A 21,796-nucleotide genomic window follows, 5' to 3' on the forward strand; every position below is an offset into this window, starting at 1 on the left:
TTGCTGCCTCTTGGCTGGCAGATGCCGCTGTGTTGGAGTCCTGAGTTTAATGGGTTAAGAAGTTCCCAACAGTTCCTGGGGACTCCTTCTCTAGAGAGGCCTGCCAGGCGTGCACATACGTTTTCTGCGACACTTTCCCTCATGGCCAGCCTCTGCCCCCCAGTCACACGTGGTCAGCTTGCCTTTGTGGCTCCAGAAACTACCCCCTCTTCCCCTGACTCCACTCAGACCCAGTTATTTATGCCTGCACTTCAGTTATGAGGGACCGAATAGGCAGAGAGTGGCTTCAAGGTCACAGAATGTTCGGATTAATTTTTCGCAAGGGAGAATTTTTTGCTGCACTTGTACCAGCTTAGCTTCGTTTCTCCTTTTTACATTGCAAATACAGTTGCTTATAGAATCCATAGGGTTTCTCTTTACATCTTGGTAGCTGTAACTATCCAGGAACTGAGCAAAAACGATTTCAGACAAGCAGTTAATTGCCAAGGAAACGTTGTCATTTCATGTGATGATGCTCTCATTCGGTCAAATGGTCATTTGTGCCATTTGTGGTTTGCCCATATTAGCTGATAGTCACATGGTTTGTAGGTACTTATTTGCACGGATTTCATTATGGGTTAAATATGTTCCAGTTGTGGTCCATTGCAGAGTAACTGAGTTGGTTTGATTTGCACCACAGTGACTGCAAAATAATAATAATAATAATAATAATAATAATAATTATTATTATTATTATTATTATTATTATTATTATTATTATAACATTTCTATGCCGCCCCTTGCCGAAGCCTCGGGGTGGCTTACAACACAATAAAATACATTGAAATACAATAGCACATAATGCAAGGCTGGAGCCTGCCCAAGCCAGACTGTTGGAGGTAGGGGGATGAATTGTGAAAATCTTTTGGGTATTTACCACCCCACCCCCACCCCCCCGCATAGGATTCCTCACTCATTCCTAAATGCAACAAGCATATTGATAATCAATACGTATTTTTACCAGCCACTGTAAAGTCAGGCTGAAATATGTAACTGAAACAGTAATACATATGCATTGACCAACATCGTTCATCTGTCTGATGGTTATGTCATGAAAACTCAAGTTTATTTACCTTAAAGACACATGGAAAAATGTTATTTCTTTTAATCTGAGATTCATTCATTGGCTTTCTTCATTTTTCAAATTTTTAAGACTGTCCTTTTTCATACAAAATATATTTTAAAAGCTTATAAATGGTGCACTGATTATGTGGTACAAAACCCAAAATATGGGGAAGATGTGCAATCTTATTTCAAAAATGATAGACCAATTAAATGTTATTCAAGAATGAGTCCTGTGGCATCTTTAAAAGTGAATAGATTTTTATTATTTTTGCTGCCTTGAGCTTAAAGGCTAGACCATTTATTTTTGTGCTGGAACACTGAGTTCTTCCCATAAGGGTTATAAAAGTTGCTCAGGGGCTTACTTGTAATTGGAATTCACTGATTGTTCATATACAAGGAATTACATGTTTGGTCCTTGGAATATTGAATATAGATGTCTTTCCCTCTTCTCAAAGCTCTGTGAGAAATTATGTGTTGCAAATAGTTTATGTATTATATACAGTATTACATACTGTAATATGAATTTATTTGGGTATACATTGATTTTTATACCACCCAATATCTGAGGCTAGCCAAAGTCTAGAGGAGGGAAGCATAACCTGTGAGCCACAAGCAGCATTTCCCGGGACGGTGGAGACTGCACATGTGTACACGCAGACTGCATTCATGAACATTTGCAACTCACATGTAACTTGCATGTTCACAAATACTCAATCACATACTTTACTCACTCAGATTCAGCTTCTGCCCAAGAGCATTTCAGGGGCCTGACACCTGCATTGATCAGATAAAAATGAGCTCTCCCAGAAATTTCAGCCCTTGAGCCATCCAGTCATTCTGGAATCCGGACTCCTAACCTTTCCCTATCCTGTAATCTACTGAAGGATTCCAATATCCCAGATTGTGTTTCCTGGAATGTGTGTCATTTTGATGGACCTGGGCACTTACAGTACAATTACCTTGATATTCATGGCATACTAGATGAATCTGTTGACACTGTATATGGCCATCTTTTCTACCCATATTCTACCCATCTCTTTGGACAATTTAAAATTTAAGACCTGTCTGTATTTTTGTTAATCACTTGTAGAGGGATGCTGAAATAGAGATCACACTTTTTTTTCATCAGTTCTCGTGGTGGGAGAAGGAAACTGATGTATCAGCTTGGCCGAAATAGTGGTGGCAGGTTTTTGAGGACATGCAAGTTTTAGACTTTCTTTTTTGGGGGAGTTCATAGCAAAGCATCAGGGACAAATTTCAGAAATTTAAGCTGCAGTCTTGCACAAGAGGCCTGCATCCTATTGACACCATGTGCCACTTGCACAAATACGAAAGACTTCATATTTTTCCTTAACTGATTAATCATAGTGATCAATTGTCTAGACACTTAGCAATTCTGTTTAAAGCATATGACTATAATGATTAATCTTTTGTCTGTATATTGGTTGACAACTTTCTTCAATAAATGGCCCATGGAAGCAATGCTTGATTTTAAACTACTATTGAATGTAAATGATTAAAAAATCATTTTGATTTCTTTCTACCAGGTTGGGAAAATCCGGAAGACCTCTGCCCGTAAAAGAGAATTCCATGTACTCTTCATGGTGATCACAACCGTCATCTGTTATCTGATTTGCTGGATGCCCTATGGAGTTATAGCACTCCTGGCAACATTTGGTAGGCCAGGCTTAGTGTCTCCAGTAGCAAGTGTCATCCCGTCCATCCTGGCAAAGAGCAGCACTGTTTGCAATCCAATCATCTATATCCTTATGAATAAACAGGTGAGAACTAAGTGAAATTAGCTGTTCCTACTGTCACTTCTAATTTCCTGGCTTTTGGAAATTTGGAGCAACATGTGAAAACCTTAACCCTGGTCTTTTCAGCCAACTTTTTTTGTTTGTTTGTTTTTGGATAATTGAGTATTATACCTGGCTTAAAAGTATAACACTGGTTGCCTCTTAGCTACTGACCCATTTTTAAGGTTTTGGTGTTGACAACATGGAACTAAGTCATTGCTGAACAATTCGGGACTAATATGTGCAACTGACTGTCTTCACTCACATAAACAAGTTTGGGTTTAATATAAGGATTATTATTATTATATTGCATTTATAATCCTATGTTTCCTCTTCCAAGGAACCCAAAGTAGCTGGCATACTTATGCTCACAGCAAGAACCCTGTGAAGTAGGTTGAGAGCTGTGCCCAGCCCAAAGTCATCCAGTGAGAGTCATGGTTCACTGAGGACTAGAAGTTTGAATCTGCCAGGTTCCCAGTCCAACATTCCATCCACTGCACTGCACTGGCTTACTGGCCCTTCTGGCCAGTGGCATCTTGCCAGGTAGCTGTGCTTAAATGGGTTTTCCCAGTGGCAGCGCCACCCTTTGGAGGTTATTCTGTGTGATTTGAGAGGCAAAGACAGTGGCAAGTTGAAAACACACCTCCTTACACAACTCTCCCTTTCCCAAGATTAGCACAATATTGTCATTGCTGCAGTACTGTAAGAGTTCTAAAGTTTTAATTATTTCTTACTTTAACTGGGCTGCCATAGTATGTTGCACTTCCACATGAACCACTTAGGAATGTACAATTTAATATATTAAGTGGCATACAACTATTTTAATAAGTAAGTATGTAAAAGTAGGCAAGAGAGAAGGGTCACGGTTGCGCTTGTGGCTAGACTGATATGGATTAATATATGAATGGGTATATAAGTACTTTAATGAATAACGAAAGCTGGGCAAGTGAGAAGGGGCTCTGTTGCTATTCTTACACATGTGAGTAGGCTGAGATGGATTCAGGAGCTCATCCAAATATGGCAGCTTCAGTTCCAGTTCAAAAATGAAGTCTAGATTCCTATACAGCTTGGAGCAGGAGTGGGCAGCCAGTCTCCCACAGCCAAGAGGTGGCCCTCTGCTGCATCTCGTGCCCTCTATATGCGCCTAGAGTGGTCGGGGTTCTGTCTGACTCAGTGGTTCTGCCTGAGACTTCCTTGCCCAAGAAGGATGCCGTGAGCACAGGCACTGTGGGAGCTTTGCATTGGCTTCCCATCCCAACTTTGAAGGAGCTCTCCATGGTGCTGAACCCCATGGCCCAACCACGTTCAGCACCATGGACAGCTCCCTTAAAGGGCATTGTGGTGCACATGCTTTTTACTTTAATATTTTACTATTAATGCAAAGAGAATCTAACATTCTGCGATGAGGATGAGGATGCGGATATCGCATTTCTATACCACCTACCCAGAACCAACACTCTTTGGGCGGTTCACAGCATTTAAGTCACCCATACAGATTTCAGCCAGGCCCAACCCTGCTTAGCTTCCAAGATCAAGCAGGGTCAGGCACTTCAGGCTATACAGAAGCTATGATGTATGCTTATGGAAGTGGTAGAGAATGCAATCTTACTCAGAAGCAGAATGAAGATAAATTATTTGGACTACTCATTCTTTTCATATTCAGGCAAGTTCTAAATTTAGTTGAAAATATTATGCAGGAAATTGTGCTTTTGTTTTTCTTTTTTAGCTTGAAAATATAGCTTGAAAATAGGATATACATATGTGTAAGTAATGCTGTCTGCCCATAAATAGTTCTGTCCAAATCAGTAAATGAAGAAAGGAATGTTTTGGTATGCTTTATATTATTTAAAGCAATGTCTACTTTGATTCATCTCTTTTCATTTTTATTTAATACTTACATAGCTTTTGTGTGCACAGTAGTTTACAACAATAATCATCTTCCACCAAGAGGCTGGCAACTGATGAAGTCTGGTAGGAAAAAATTAGAGTAAGGACCCAACAGACAGTGTTTGCATAATTTCACTCCCCACCCCATCTCTTCTAGTCACTGGCCCAGAGTATGGTCTGGAGGTACGTAAGGCATCCACCATGTCGGAGCTAAGCAGGTCTAGGAGGGGAGACTACCTGAGAGGACCTCATGTCAGCACCTTGAGTTCCCCAATGGGAGAAAGATGGGATATAAGCATTGTAAATAAATAGCCATCATAATTTTATCCTGCCTTTTAATAAAAAAAGGACTATGTTTTCCCTCATCTTATTTATACCCTGCCTTTTCCCCTAGAAGGCATCCAAGGTACCTTACACAATCCTTTCCCCCTTCCTCTCCACATCATCCTCACAAGAACCCTGAAAAGTATGTTTATTTGCATACAGCTACGAATGAGCACGTTTGCTCCAGTCCATGTGAACTCTGTCGCTAGACTGGTACATTTATTTATTTATTTATTATTTATTAAAACATTTTTATGCCGCCCCATTCACCGAAGCCTCGGGGCGGCTCACATATTTAAATTAAAATAATTATAATATAAATTAAAATATAAATATAAAATTAAAATACAGCAGTACAGTATAAAATAAGCCGCCCTGGCCAGATAAAACCAATAATGTTAACAGTTAAAATGCCGCTTGAATAAAAAGGTCTTCGCCTGGCGCCGAAAAACAAATAACGACGGCGCCAGGCGGACCTCTCTGGGCAGTACATAACCAACAGGAACCATCTGACATTCAAACCTGCTTTGCATTCCATACCAGGCTTCTGTAAACCACAGTAAGCCATGGCAAGTCCTGGGCGACATTTTAAATATGCAAGCCCCACTCGGGTTGCCATGTCATGTGAATCTGTTCACCAAGACTTATTTGAAAGTTAAACAATCCTCTTATAACCCTAGTTTTTTGTAGGGTTTTGTGAGTAGTGTGTCAGTGCTTGTCTCAGCAGTCATTTTAGTGTGGAACAAGTCTAAATGTAACAATAATGTAAACAACAAATGTGTACATTCCCTTTTCGTGTTTCACATTTGCCTTTTTATTCACCTTTGTTTTGTCCAATTTGCCAGGAAGGTACTTCGAGGGAATACAGGTAGTCCTGGGGTTACAAATGAGTTCTGTTCCTGCGAAAATGGAAATTTGGCTTTAAGTTGAATTTGCATGTAAGTCGGATCACACAGGGTGAGCCCTCTGCAGTCATGAAGTTAGGGGCGCAGGACCCCCATGGAAGTGGAAAAAATGTGAATATCTCTAGGGCCCCTCCACACCCAAACTTTCCAGAGGCTCCTCAAGGAAATGCTGGAGAGATTTACCTCTCTGGATGCATGGGCCAGGAAAGCATGCTTTGGAGGCCTCCTGCTCTCCCCTTTTGCTCCCCCTCCATTCTCTCTCTCTCTCTCTCTCTCTCTCTCTCTCAATTACAATTTCTTTTGAATTAACAGGCTTTAGGGCAATTTGTTCCTAAGTACGAGTTGTTAATAACTCAGATGTTCACAACTTGGGGACTGCCTGTTGTAGAAAGCTTGAAAATATCATGCTGTTGGGATTATAAATACCAAAATTACAAGCTATAGAAGACCAAGGTGGGTCTTCACTGAAATCAGTGGAGGAAAAAAAGAAAGCAGAAGTAGAATGAAAAAAAAACCATGCAATTCAAACGAGCATAAAATAAATTCAGTTGAAATATGTAAAATGAAAATATGGTGATCTTAAAATGGAAATGTTTTTGCTATGGTACACCTTTGTACTTTTCTACTTCCATATCTATACTTTTCTACTTCCATGCATCTGGGAGGAAACACACCAAACCGTTCACTCAGGCTGCATGCAAACTGTTAATGCAATGAGATCTGGACTGCAGACAAGTCCTGTTCTGTCTCCAGATCATTAGCAGACAGATTAAGGAGACTGGAGTGGGGACTGAGGTTGACTGATGACATCGATAAAGTGCAAATGGCCTTGAATGGTATAAAGAGGTTGGAAAGGCCAAGTTTACATATTGACAGAGCAAAGAAAATGCTGGAGAAGACACTTCTGTTTATACAGCATGATTAGCAGGAATGCGCAAGGAAAGAGTTCACACTGCCACCTGGTGTTTCAAATGTTGGGAACATCCCACAAAGGCCATCGGTGCAGGCAGAATGAGTGCCATCCAATTCAAGCTGAACAGAAAGACTGTTATAATACTGGGGAGAAAAAAGAAATCTTATTTGTGCAGCATTTTGTGTAGTGCTCTTACAGGAGGTGTTAGAAAAGAGAAAAGGAGAGCGTTGCAACATTTTGAGCTTGTGAAGGATTGCAATGTCTACACAACCTTTCCCTTTAAGTTTAAATATGGCTGTGTAAGTTGTACAGGTTGATCTATGTTTTGGTTGGTGAGAAAAAGAAAGGTGGGCCATGTTAAAATTTTTCTTGGGACATACAGAAAAGCTGTGCGATACTGGGAAATGTCAAATTTGATAGTATTATTTTTAAAAGATTAAAGGCAGTTTTCTTCATTGCAAATAGCAGAACCATCTTCATACTTTTTAAAAACAATCACCTAATTTCCTTCTGTTCAAGTCTTGGGGCCAAAATACATATTACATAATTCACATTTTCTACAAAACAAATGCATACTTTATTTATGCATACTTTTATGCTACTTTATTTATTATCTTTATATCCCACCTATTCTTCCTTCGAAGGAATTCAAGGCAGTTTATATAATTCCCCTTCTCATCCTCACAACAACGACCCTGCAAGGTAGCTTGAGCTGAGAGTTTGTGACTGGCCCGTTATCCAGTGAGCTCCATGGCCAGAACCCATGGACCAGATCTTCTGAGCCCCATTCTCATATTCTTTAACCAGTACACCACACTGGCTGCCAGTGCTGTGCATTGATTGAAACTGGCTACCTTTGTTTGGCAGAGTGGGTGCTGCGGGACCAAGGACCAAGAATAGCTGGCAAAAGGAGAGGAGATTCAGCAGAAAATGTGTGAGGGTCCCTGTGCAGAGCATGAGCACATTCCAGATAGAGGACCTACAGTTGTTTTCCCCTTCAAAATAGAAGTGACCAGGTTGAGCATGTTTTTGGTACAGAAACGCATAAGCCCCAAAATAAGTTTCTTTGGCTGGCACAATATGATACAGGGGTTTAAAAACTATTGCATACATTAGACCAAACATCAGAAGTAAAAGGAGGAAACCATGCAAGAGGTTTCCAGAGGTAAAGATGGTCCTGAAGGAGCTCGTGCTAGTAATTTACCGCTCCAGTTCCTTCATTAGTTAATCCTGTCTTCCTTAGCAATGAGTTGGTAAAAAACCAAAGTGGAAGGCCCCTGTGCTTACACACAAGCCTGTCAGCATGCTTTGTAGTTCCCCATTCCTTCTGAAAAGCACCTGAAGGCATTTTGGCCACCACAGTCGCCTTGGTGCATCCCTGCGCAAGCAATGTTACAGTAGGATGTGGTGTATGTTTCAGTAAGAGCAGGAATGCTTTCTCTCCCGCTATCTGCTTCATCATTACATGGAAGGTTTGGGAAGGCAAGGCAGAAGCAAAGGGAAAGGAGAGGTCAGCTCTGCCACTCAAGCAGGGATGTCTCGTTGGTGGGCTCCTCCGAGTGCTCTTTCCACCAAGGGAATACAGCACGAGCCACCCATACGGTTGCTGCTGCTGCTATTTTCCTGCTATTTTTCTCCCAGCTACATTGGGTAGATTGGGGCGAACCAGCTGGCTGGCTACTCTTATTCCAGCTAGCAGTCTGTGGGTCCCTCATTGTCTTAGTGTGGGAGAAAGCTGAAAGAGAAATAGGTTTCCTTGCCATTCCTTGCCAGCAAAAGGTCACACTGATATGATCCATGCCCTGTGAATTTGTTTTCCTTGCCAGGGAGTTCTTTTGAATGATTTCCACTTTGATTTTCTCAGAGAGAACCTGAACAGAAAACTAGAATCGTCTTGGGTCCTACACACTGATATTTCCTTTTTCAATTTTCAATTGATTTTCAATTCAAGAATGACTCCCAGCCAAGGAATTGACTACTTGAGTCGGGAGACTTAACTACAGCAGTTTTTCCTTTTTTTGGTAAAGTAACCATGTATTGTTTATATCAATTCAATAGACATGATGCATGTGGCCCTTGACCTACTGAAACTGGTACAACTGCCTTTACTGTGTACAAGCATATAAGCATAGACCAATTTCACTCTACAGCTTGGACTCCTTGCTGCTGAATGTTTCTGGGAGGCCTTTGTGCAGAAGCAATTCATTTGAAACTTGCTAAATGGTAGCAACCATTGGAGAACTTTTGGAATGTTTCTAGTGATGGAATTTTCTTGGAAGCTATAGCAGAATTGAAAATGTAAGAGGATTTTACAAGGAAACATCAGTGGGCGAGTCTATTCTTCCGTTCCTGGCTCTTTCTGAGAAAATCAAAGTGGTAATCATTCAAACGCATTCCCTAGCAGGTGAAACATGTCAGAATCAATCTGCAGAAACCCCTTCTGATCTATGTTTTATGGAACTGTAGATATAGCTTAGATGGAGATGATGAATTGTTAAGAGTGGGCTCTCATAGAAGTTTCAGTTAATCTAGCCATGGGTTTTTATATAACCGCTAAAGCTATACATCTGATAGGCTTTAATTGTCTGTAGAATTAACTTGTTAAAAAGTTGGATATGTCACATTTAAATGGTGCATTTTTCCTTGATGCCTGCCATTGTAGTTTAGAAGTATGTTCTGAATGTTAAGTTATTTTCATTTTTGTATAGTGTGATATCCTGTGGCTAAGTTACAATTTAATAACCCAGGGAAATACCTTTTACAGCCTGCAGGCTGCATGGCTCTTTCCCCCACACACTTAAATTTTCATTTTCCCATCTTCAAGAATGTGTAAAACTTCTTCAGAAAGCAATATAATTGCCATAAAAATACAGAGTTGTGTGTAATAACTAAGAAAGAGCACATATGGGATGGCTGAATTTGTTGCATCTCTCCTACACATATTTTTATTTTGGGTAACACAATTAAAGAGAGTCACATTTGAGCAGCTGAGATTGAATCTCAGCTGAGAGCTGAACTGGAAAGCAAGAAGGCTCTGGAAACTTGTAGTATCTGTGCTTGTATCTCTTCGAGCATTTTTCTAATTTGATATCAATAGACATTGCAGCCAAGTATGGCCCCTGAAGCAACTTATTATCGCTGATAAACCAAACATAAATCACCCAAGGATAATAGTGTAAGTCCATTGCAGCAAAAAACAACATAGTCTTGTGGCACCTTATGCCATGATTTATTTATTTAGGAAACTTCTATGCCGCCCCATTCGCCGAAGCCTTGGGGCGGTTCACAAACATAAACTTCCTTAAATAATAATAATATAAATTAACAGTATATTCCTTAGTCTCTAAGGTAGCTTGTTGTTTTACCACATTTTTATATCTATATAGTTATATGTACATCTATATCTTTAGAAGTTTAACACAATGAAAGCCCACTAATTAAACCATCATAGGATAGAACCAAAAAAGCCACAGTGTAAGAGTCTGCAGCAAAGGGAAATTGTGCAGGATGGTGTGATGGGTGGACTCCCTCAGATCAATGTGTTTTGTGGGCAACACATAGTCCAGCTCCAGAACTTTTCCCTTTCACTTCTTAGCACTCCTCTCCTGTAGCACCCGCAGGAACACATCTTGCTAGGGAACAGCAGTGCCACTAGGGTTGAATCTCAGGGCCAATGTCAGGGGCCCCGTTGAATTGCTTCCCTGCACCACAGAGAACATCAGGCGATGGGGCAGTGGAAAACAGGCCCAGTATCTCTAACTGGGAAGCCATGAGCTCTCCAGGACCACATTATCCTTTTGTTCTTATTTTGGAAAGCAAGTTATACCTGGGATGAACCAGCCAGGCATGTGCATAGTTACAGATGCTCGTGTTATTTTCAGTTTTAAAATGTTTTCCTGTTTCTTCATCCAAATAGTGATCCTTCCCAGATAAACGTGAAGTATGCTTAATTTTGCTCCCCTAGTCATGGTGGTTGTTATGATATTTTAAACACCTGGCAAGAGTATCTGTATATGCAAATTAATCAGGGCCAGCATCCAGGTTTTTTAATGTTAGCTTTTGCTCTAGTGTGTCATGTAGAAATGTAGGGGCACTAGTAAAGCATGGAATGACTGTGTGGGGATAAAAGAAATCTTATCTGTCTGCTTCACAGGTAAAGAGAAGAAGAGAAATCTTACCTGTCTGAAGAGGTACAGGTAGCTGTGTAAAATCTTACCTCCCCATAATAAGACCACTAAATCCAAGATCTAGGGACAATGCAATAGGCATCTCTGTTGTTATTACATCTCAAGTGGCACCTGGAACAATAGGATACAGGCGTCTTCACCTCCTAAGAGGAGGCATCAGAGTTCTTGCTTTCCGTAAAGCCTCGAGAATACTGCCTTCTGTCTTCCCTCCTTTAACAGCTTCCAGTCAAATAGCTCTTGGCATTACCAATCAAAAAGCAATATTCAGCTATCCAGCTTTCCCACTTGAGTAGATGTTTGCTGCCGTAAGAAAAAATAAGAAAGTGGTGGGAAAACATGGGTAAGGTACAAATGGAAGATGATGACACCTGGATCCTCAGTAAAAAGACCATGAATGGGGCAGAGCAATTCCTGAGTAAAAGCTTCCTAAAAGTTTTTCAGGCTAGATATCGGGGAAAACTTCCTCAGTGTCAGAGCAATACAACAGTGCCTCCACTGCCTGGAGAGGGGGTGGGCTCTCCCACACCAGAGACATTCAGAAAGAGGCTGGATGGCCATCTGAGCGGGATGGTGTGACTTGTCCTGCAACAGCAGGGGGGTGGACGCGATGGCCTTCATGGCCCCTTCCAGCTGTACTATTCGATTCTATGAAAAGCATCACATTTTGGTGAGATTGTGTGACATCTCGTCACAGCTGTATCCTCAAAGCCATAAACATTCCTGTTTCTGCATAAGTTAGAACAATCTGTCTTCTGGGGGCAAAAAAATAAATGTCATGCGAAGACCTGACGCAAAGTCAAGAGAGCGCAGGGAGTGAAGAAACAGGAAACCTTTGATTCAATGGTCTAAAATGAATGAGGTATAAATGAGGTAGATGCAGATTTATGAAATTATAATATTCATAGTAGTGCTTTATGGTATTATTTGTATATTATGTGGCTAGTCTATTAGGTAATTTGCTAGTCTAATATGTAAGGTTTGGATTTTGCATTTTGTTTGTTTTAGATGCTCTGTATGGGAAGAATGATCCTAAAGGGGCATCTTCCACGTGCAGTTTAATATGCGGTACTTTGCCAGCCCAGTGTAGCTCACCCAGAGGCAGATTTTTTAAAAAATCAGCTTGCAAATATTTGGGGGTTGTCCCCCTCCCATTGAGACCTGTGGAAGGAAAGTGAACCGGGGTATATTTTGGCTTTTTGGAGGGATGAGTCTGAGGGGAATGAGGAGGCTCTGGAGACCGCAGGTGCAAGGCATCCTGTCTCATTAGTTTTATGCTTTGAAAAATGAGGAATCAACCATGTTTGTCCCAACAGTCTCAGAAAACTGCTTGCCACTTGAAATATGCATAGTGCCCAGCAGAGCCAGTACTAACAATCTGCTGCCTACTCCAGCATTCCTTTTTAAGACTGGGAATAAACGCAGGCACTATTGCTCAAAACTAGCCATATTTTTTTTTCCTATTTCCCCGTCCTGACTTTGTTTAACATCTAGCCCAATAAAGAGTTCAGAGAAAGCTTGCTCACTAATTTGTGACATTCTGGTTGGCCCAATAAAGGTATTTCCATACCTTTCCATGTATTTCAGAATTTTTCTCATGACTCTAGACTTTTGCAAATGAATTCATTGCCCTTTATCAACTAATTTCTAAGCATTTGGGGTGTGGGGGATGAAATAGCTTTTTTGCCTTGGGTATTTTTTAATTTGAACAAAATACTTCTTTCTCTTCTGGAAGCAATGGAATTAATGAAAAAATTTGAAATTGTTCATCAAATGCTGCCATGAATATATGTGTCTCCATTTGAAATGAGATGTTTGAATGGTTACTTATAGATTGGCCCATGGGCATGTCAGTCTCCATCGATCAATCATATTTCACTTCACTAAATGATTCAGACATGCTGATGTTGGAACATTAGCTAGGTGAAGTGCATGTACTAACTGAATATAATTCTGAGTTTCAGAAGTCTTTGGGTCTGCCAATCATTACATACGGGAATTTTCAGGAAAAGTTTGTTTTAGTTAGATGGTTTCAGTTAGGGTGGTCTGCTCTTGTTTTCTGTGGTTTTATGTACAGTTCATTTCAAACTTAGGACATGGAAGTTCTTTACACAGTAATCTGTATGACTTCCCTTACTTCAAAATGCAGCTGTGCTAAATTGGCTCTCACTCATTCTACTGTGACATTCTACAAACCATTCAATGGTTTTGAAGGGGGAAAGAATGCAGGTAATCAAGACCTAATTATTACTATTCAGCCAAAAAGCATGCTGGCAAATACTATGTATGTATCTTGGGACATGTTGTGTCATGTCATGGTTGCTTGCTTATTGCTCTCATAGATTCTTTTTAAAAAAATCGTAGTTTAGCAGTCATATATTCTGGGAGATAATGATATGTGTTTCCAGAGGTCTAGCCTTTGTTTTTAAGCAAAACAATGCTGAATCTTGTGGCACCTTCAAACTAACAAAGGGCAATGCTGAGAAAGCACCTTCCAGTGTGATGTACGCCTTCCTTACTAGCAAAGCCCTTCTGCATAGAAACAGGCCACTTCGGTCTCACAGAATTGCTTTTTCTTAAGTCACAAAGTCATGCCCGACCCATTACGACCAAAGTCACAAAGTCATGCCCGACCCCATGGGCAACATTCCTCCAGGCTCTCCTGGATACCACTACTTCAATTATTCTCAAAGGAAATTCCAGCATGGAAACACGGAATTACAATGTAATTGTAATTGTAATTATTTATCAGGAAATGCAGCCATGTTACCCAAGCCTAGCTGTGGCTGTCCTGGTGGCTGTAGGCTGTTTCCCGGGCCAGAGGCAGTGTGCTGGGTGCTCCGGCTGCTGGGGAACTTGAGCAAGAGGGACTGACACACTCCTCTCCTGCCTGAGGGGTCTTGTGAACAGTTGTTTGGCCACTGTGTGAACAGGATGCGGGCGAGATGGATCCTCGGCCTGATCCAGCAGGGCTCTTCCCATGCTCTTATGCACCAAGGTTGTGGGGTTTTATATCACCAGCTGAGTTAATTATCTCATGAACAGCACAATGTTTGTGTAATCCCCCCTTGTTAATGATCAACAGAATGCATTTGCTTGTACTTTGCCATTTGTGTTGCTTCTGCACCTCATTTCCCTGTGCCCTCACCCCCAAGGCCAGTGCTTGTGCGTGCCAGTTTAGGATCTCATTTCATGCGTGTGTTAGAGGGGACTCCAGCCCCTAAAAATTTGTATCACAATACATAAGCTAGTCCTCAAGGTGCCACTAAACCTCCTATACATTATGTCTCTTCAGTTACTTTGAATGCAGAGGTGACAACACGTCAGTGCTTCCACATTACTTTCTATGTTTGTTTGTGACGTGTGCGTGGCATGTATGTTTGTATGTATGTATTTAATTTCTTTAAAGGCTGCCCATTAGCATCACAGTTACAATAAAATTATCAATAGGTAACATAAATAAAATGATACAATTAAAATGCACAAGATAAAATAACACATAAGTAATCAGGTGACCGATAAAATTTAAGTCAATATATTAGTATATAGTAATATATTGCTGGTGCAAATAGTCTAAGTGGTGCCATAGGTGGTCTGGAAAAGTTTTTGTCAGGCACGTAAAGCTCAGCAAAGTAGAAGCCTGATGGATCTTGGATGGTAATGCATTCCATAATTTGGGTGCCACCACAGAAATGGCCCTCCTCCTCACCACCTCCCGCTTAACCTCCTTAGGGAAAAGAACTCATAGGAGGGTCTCTGTTGATGAGCTTAAACAATGGGCAGGAATGGTGGAGTAAGGCACTCCCTCAGATAATGTGGACCCAAGCCATCCCAGGCCCAGGTCTTGAACATGCTGTCTGGACACTGTCTGATCATGATGGGCCCAATAATTTGGTTGGCAGAGCTGCCCACTTGATTGGGCCCTGACTGGTCAAGAGCTAGCTTGGCCCTCTATGCTCTTACTCTTCGTGCTGTCTCTAGCACTGCCAGGCCCCACAGAACACAAAAGTGCACCCCAGGATATTTTTGTCATTCCACTTGTGTACCTAATCTGCTCTGTTCTTCACTGGGAACCTATTTACTTCCATCCAGTCAGTTAAGGAGTCTCTAGATTCACATACCTTCATGTTTATTTGTCTTCCTTCAAAAATAACTAAGCTCTTCTCTCCAGTTTTGAGATCAATTGGCTAAAATGTCTTCAGAAAAAGGGAAGTGTTTACTTCTAAAACTAAAAAACTGTTATTCTGTGGGAGGACCCTGGGAATGACTGAGCTCTACATATAGATATTTTTGAAAGCAAGCATTTAATCAAAGGCAGGAGCAGCCAAGTTATAATGGAAGGGTCAGAAAGGCAAAGAAAAGCAAATGAAATACACAGTATGTTTAGATTTTAATGTGCAGATAGTCCAATAAATCTGGATCCCGATAATCTAAATTGTGAAGGGAAACAACAAAGCGACCTTAAATCTTTTAATACTAAGAATGTTCTTTAATGTTAGATGTCTGGTTTAGTTTAAAATATTAAGTCTTCTGGTACCAACTGTGAATCAAGCTGAAAATAGCTGAGGTGTCCCAGATTTGTAGAATCATGCAAAGAAAAGCAAATGGAAAAAAGGATAAGAACCGCAAAATCTATTGTTTTTAATCCATTAATCTAATCCATACTGAGCAGCAGGGACTGAAAAGGGGGCTCACAGCATTTTAGCATCCATCATCATCCTTTTCTGTCCTCCCTAAGTCTCCTGTTTTCTGCCTTTCACTCACCTGTGTGGCCTGGTGTAATCAGAACAGTTCTTGGTTTGGATTTTATTTTATTTATTAAAACATTTTCTCTCTTCTCCCATGCAAAACTTCTTTTCCTATAGGCAGATACTCTTGCCACTAGAGATGAGCAAGGATATTTATGCAAATCCCTCCGCCCTAACACAAGCGAGGGGAAATGAGCCACCATGGTTATTTCTTCTCCTGTCACTATGCAAACCCAGTCAGTGCAAGGCTATGCTGCTAACCAGGGCTTTTTTTTTTGTCACAGAACGCACCGGAACGGCGTTCTGGCACCTTTACCCAACGGATTTTTCTGCATGATTTTGAATCGCCCTGTCGGGCGTAGCAGATCGGCAGCAAAATCATTAAAATGGTGCATGCGGGCTGCTTGTGTGTCCATGCTGGTTGTGATGGTGCTGCTCGGCTTTTGACACTGCTCGGCTTGTGATTGGTCGTGTGGTCGCGCGCTGAGTGCTTACTGCAGGCGGCGACCATTATATTTCATTACACAGTGCTGGTGTGTGTAGAGTGACTGGCTACGTGCAAAAGGTAAATCATTTCTTTATTTTAAAAAAGGTTGGTGAATTGAAAATCTTTTTTTAATTTTTAGTGTAAAATTTTAGTGTGACCCCAAATTTAAAAATGAAAAAAATTACTAATTACTTCTCAACCACTGGTCCTGCTAATAAAAGATTACCCTAAAAAAACCCTAAATAAAAGATTAACAAGATGTGAGTTCTGGCACTTTTTTTTTTTTTTTTTACAAAAAAAGCACTGCTCCTAACCATAGTTAGTTCTGAATCAGGATGCCTATGGACATGCACTTTTCGCATGATGCACTTGACCTGTTGTGCCATGTCTTTTTGGGTGAACCCAAGCAGCATGACTTGTTTGAGGGTTAAATAACACTTGACTTGTTTGAGGATTGTTTGAGGGCTGTCAAACAAACCCCAACACCTCTGGTTAAGAGCAACATATATTACTTTTAAGTAAAAAGCCAAATTTTAATCAAATCCAAAGCAGGCCTGCCAAAACTTATTTATTTATTTGTGTGTGTGTGTGTGTGTGTATGTAAACAATTTCTATGCCACCCCATTCGCAAAAAGCCTCAGGGCGGCTTACAACATAAATGACAGAGAACTGAGCCTAACTTCCATAGATTTCCCCCTATCTAAAATGTGGTATTGTACATTCATACACACCCGTTTCTGAACTTCGATGTCAAACAGACAGGGAATCATAGGACCATGAAAAGAAATGACAGATCAACTGATGACTAAGAGCAAATAACTGGGTGTCTAATTTGTTGGTGAATTCACTAGGTCCCTTTTGGAAAAGGATTCAGAGCTAGATTAACTGCACCTTGTAAAATTCTAGAATTAATTCAGGATTGTTACTGCTCTGACATACTGAAAAATCTAATGACAAAGAAATAGACTACATAGTCAACCTTTTGTGACACCTTTTGAGTCCCCAAAATTATGACTCGACTTACTTATTGTTCTATTGGCATTTAAAAAGCCTTGAAAACCAGTGCCGAGTCCAATTAACCTTTGTATTATAGCTCATACTAAAAAGGATTTGGTGGAACAAGCAATTACATATACTTAGAAAAAATGTAGACCTTTACATTTAGCACAATATGAAAAGTAGTAACCAAGACCTTTATCTGAATAGCACTTTGACTAGGGAGAATATAAAAATTATTACGTGGGTGGAACAGGCTTGTGCTTTGGTTTTAAACAGGCATTTATTAAAAGGCTTGCTACTCATTCTGAATAGTATGGTAGTGCTTATTCAATTCTACCGTCCTTAGAATAATGAAGATATTTGAAAAAGAAGTTATTCTCATGTGTGTGTTTTCCATTTAGATCTCCAGAAGCTGAGAAATTGGGCTAGATGTAGTACAGTTAGAACATAAACATAAGAAAAGGCCTGCTGGATCAGACCATCTAGTCCAGCACTCTGTACACACAGTAGCAAAGCAGCTGCCCAAAGGAAGGCTGGATGCAAGACCTCCTCCTGCCCAAGCATCTCACTGCATACACACTCAGGAACTGGTGTATGCAGGCCTGCAACCTCCAGTGAAGGCGGTAGCACATGCCCAGCAAGGCTAGTAGCCACTGATAGCTTCCTCCCTCACAAATCTGTCCAATTCCCTTTTAAAGCCATCCCAATGCGTGGCCATCACCACTCCTGTGGCAACAAATTCCATAGTTCAACCATGTGTTGTGTGAAGCAGTACGTCCTCTTATCTGTCCTAAACCTCCAATCATTTAGCTTCATGGGATAAACCCTGGTTCAAGTGTTATGGAGAGGGAGAAAACTTCTTCCACTTCTTCAAACCATGCATTTTAAACATCGCTATCATGGCTCCCCTTACTCACTGTTTTTCTAAGCTAAATAGTCCTGGTTGTTATAGCTGCTTCTCATAGGGGGTTTTTCTAGTCCCTGATCATTTTTGTTGGTCATATCCATTCCTTTTCCAGCTCAATAACATCCTTTTTCAGGTCAGAACTGAAGAGAGGTTGTGGCAAAGATTTGTGTATGTCGAATAAGATTTTGACTTCTATTTTCTATTCGATTCCTAATTATGCCTAGCATGGCGTTTGCCTTTTTCACTGCGGCTGCATGCCAGGTCAACATTTTCATCAAGGCATCTGCAATTACCTCAAGATCCTTTTCTTGTTTGGTCAATAACTCAGCTTGTGTGCAGACACCATCCTAAAAAATCAAGCAAAGTTTGTGACTTATTGTGAACCTGGTGGGGATGGGTTGTGTAATGATTAAACAACCTTTGCAGAGCCCTAAAAAAGCTCACTGGTTCCTTGAGGGTTGTTTAATCCTCACACAACCCATCCCTGCTGGGTTTCAGTGACACAGCAGGTTGTTGGCATGGCTTGAATGTTCAAAATGTCTACCAGCCCACATTGAAAAATGGCTGCTTCATTTTATGAATAGGTTCACTCTCAGCTAGAATCAAACAAACATAGTTTATTAAGCTGAAGGTAGCCCAGCTCACACAATGAAAACAGGTCATTGTGGCTTAAGTCAGTGGTGGCTTGTTTGGATACACATGTTGCTGTTTGTATGATGTATGGTGGTTTCCTCCTCAAACTAGCCACATGACTAGCTGTGACTGAGAACATTGTCTAGCACAGAATACATATTAAAGCAAGTCACTGTGACTTGTTTCATCATGCAAACTGAGTGTTGTGCTCACGTGTTCTGGGATACTAACCAGGATTGGAAGCCACACTTTGATCCTGGATTCACATCCCATTTAGTAACCTGAAAATAAACCATACTTCCTGGCTGAGAGGGAGGAAGTGAATAGAGTGTGGAAAATGTTGCTAAACAAACTAAAATCCAGCTTTCCTTGCTGGAATGTTGAAACAGATGAAAAGGGGCTCCAATTCTGGCTTCATTCCCACGCAGGCCATCTATGAGAACCTCCGGTCTGTCTAGCAAAAGCTTGCATAGAAAAAAATGAGGCAGGAAGGGAAGGAGGCATCTGTCCCATTTGCCACTCCTCCTGCCCCGCCTTGCCAGACTGAGACACCTCCACTTTCAGGAGCTTTTGTGGCTTCTGGAACCGGAGGTGCAGTGTGCAGTTTTCATAGAATTGCACACTTCTTCCTCTACTTGTTGGTGATTGATGGGCAAGCAATTAGCTGCCTCTGAAGTTGACACAGAGAGTTGCATTAAAAATGGAACAAATCTTAGATCTCAGCAGTCATGGGAGATTTGTTTCTCCTTTATCATTTTCTCCTGTTTCTCCTGTGATAGGAATGAGAGGAACCATTCATCATGGAAGAATCAAGCTGGTTGATCAATGCATGTAGGAGGGAAAACATCTCTGGCACTGGGGCGTTTTATTGGTTTTGACTGTGAGCAGAAAAGGCTGTTCTGAAGGACACTTTTATGCCTGACTGCAAGACAGAACAAAAGAGGAATTGTTCCTGCAAGAACCAGGAAGAATTGTTCTAAAGCACTTTATCCTTCAGATGTTTTAAGCTACCACCCCCAACATCCTAGACCAGTGGCTGTGAAGGCTGGGCCTGATAGAAGTTGTAAAACTTCTGAAAGATGCCCCCGTCGGGAAGGCTGCTCTAAAATAAAGGTCCCTCTTTTTTAGGAGGGCATGGATCGTAAGAGAAAAAAACCGCATAAGCTTCTTTACATATTATATGCTTTCTGAGCATTTGGGAGGTTGGTCATCTCTCTCTACCCTAAATTTGCAGTGAATATGAAAAGCTTAAAATGACAGTCCTAAAAGGTATCACCTGTAAAGGAGCTTTAATTTCCAGGGGGTGGGGAAGCTCAGTGATAACACATGCCTTGTTCCTGGTTCAGTGCTCAGCATCTCCAGTGAAAAAGAACCTCTGAATGGCAATGGCTCTCCAAGATCTCAAGCAGATCTCAAGTCACCTGACCCAGTATAAGGCAGCTCCAAGTGGCTTAAGTCTGGGGTCCAAGCCAGGTGCATGCAAAGAGCTGTGCTTTTGTTTACTGATCTGAAGCTTTCTCTTCTGGCATCGTATCATAACTTATTCCACACAGAATTGGCTGGTTCTTATGGCATAGTTCTTGCTGGATTGTGCCACTTCAGATCACAAGGGGAGGGACGTCTCTTACCATAAGCCTGGAACTGTGCATGGGTTGTGCTGGGGAGCCGCAAACGTGTGTTTGCCCACCTGCACCCTTCAGATTGCAGTTTGTGGTTCTGCATCATACATTTTAACCTCCATGCATTTCAACATCTATAGGAAATTGCTGGAGGAGTCTATATGGGAATGAAGTGTTCTGGAAATCTCCTGTTTGGATTATTGTTATCATTTGGAATATAATAATGATGTGGTGCATTATATCTCTCCAGCTATTCCAAAATAGGATGGCTAGGCAGACAAGGGATCTGGCCAGTGGGCACATTATACCAACACTTTGCCATCTCTAATGGCTGCCAGTCCGTTTCAGGGCCTAATTCAAAGTGTGTTTTAATCTCTCAAGCAACCAAGCAACTTGGTTCCATCTGACTTGAGAGTTTCTTCAATCTTTGCTAACTTGGTAATATTTACATAAGGTAATCACCTCAGGCTCTGTGCTAAGCATCTCTACCAAATAAGGCAAGGATGCTGCTGCAAGAGTGAGGGCCTTTTTCGTGGCGATACCCCATCCCTAGAGAGGCTCATTTGGGGCCTACATTATGTCTCCATCAGTGTCAGGCATTTTAAAAGACATTTTAATTTTCACAGGCATCTTAGGAACTGTCTTCATGCATTTCAGTTCTGCACTGTTTTATTCCTGCTGATTTTACTTTTTATTATGTGCTGTTTTGTTTTTGCCTCCAGATGCTTGGTTGTTTTTTTTAATGATTATCCCATATTTCAGATTTTTACTTTCTCCGAACACCATCTGCAGAACTTTGCTTATTGGATGATAACAATGACATAAATACATTTGCTTAAGAAAAGTGGCTTGGGAGCAGACACAAGGGACCCATCAAGAGTTTAATGTAGTGAAGATAAATTAGCTAGTTCTTTGCTGTTGGAAAAGCTGATCTTTATACGTAGGCCCCAATTTTGCTCTAGCCACATACTGAGATGAGTGACTTGCCCTCTTCTTTTCAGTTACCATTCTTTAGTTCTGGTCCACCCATGTTCTATTCCACATGTTCTATTCTATTCCACAAGTTTTAACTCAAAAGCAACTGAAGAACCGATGCATGGTTTGCTTCAGTTTTCAGTTCATCTTTTTATATATGTCACCAATCAGCACCTGTGCGTGTGCATATTGTGTCAATGCAGAGAAGGAGCTTGATGTGCTTGCATGATTTTGTGTGCATGCATGTGCAAGGACCAGCCCAATTCACTGATGCATGTTGACAGCGTGGGAGCAGGACTGAAAACCGTGTCAAAT

General features: G+C 41.0%; 1 protein-coding gene across 1 annotated transcript in view; it reads left to right on the forward strand.

Moving 5' to 3' along the window:
* Window positions 1-21,796, forward strand: part of LOC123022794 (parapinopsin-like) — a 44,249-nt gene that overhangs the window by 11,858 nt on the left and 10,595 nt on the right. The window contains exon 3 of the mRNA XM_044428807.1: window positions 2,652-2,885. Within this exon, the coding sequence (XP_044284742.1) occupies window positions 2,652-2,885 (234 nt within the window). The remainder of the gene's footprint in view (window positions 1-2,651; window positions 2,886-21,796) is intronic.

This window comes from Varanus komodoensis, unplaced genomic scaffold (assembly GCF_004798865.1).
Source record: "Varanus komodoensis strain SLA01 unplaced genomic scaffold, ASM479886v1 scaffold2, whole genome shotgun sequence".
Classification (NCBI taxonomy): domain Eukaryota; kingdom Metazoa; phylum Chordata; class Lepidosauria; order Squamata; family Varanidae; genus Varanus; species Varanus komodoensis.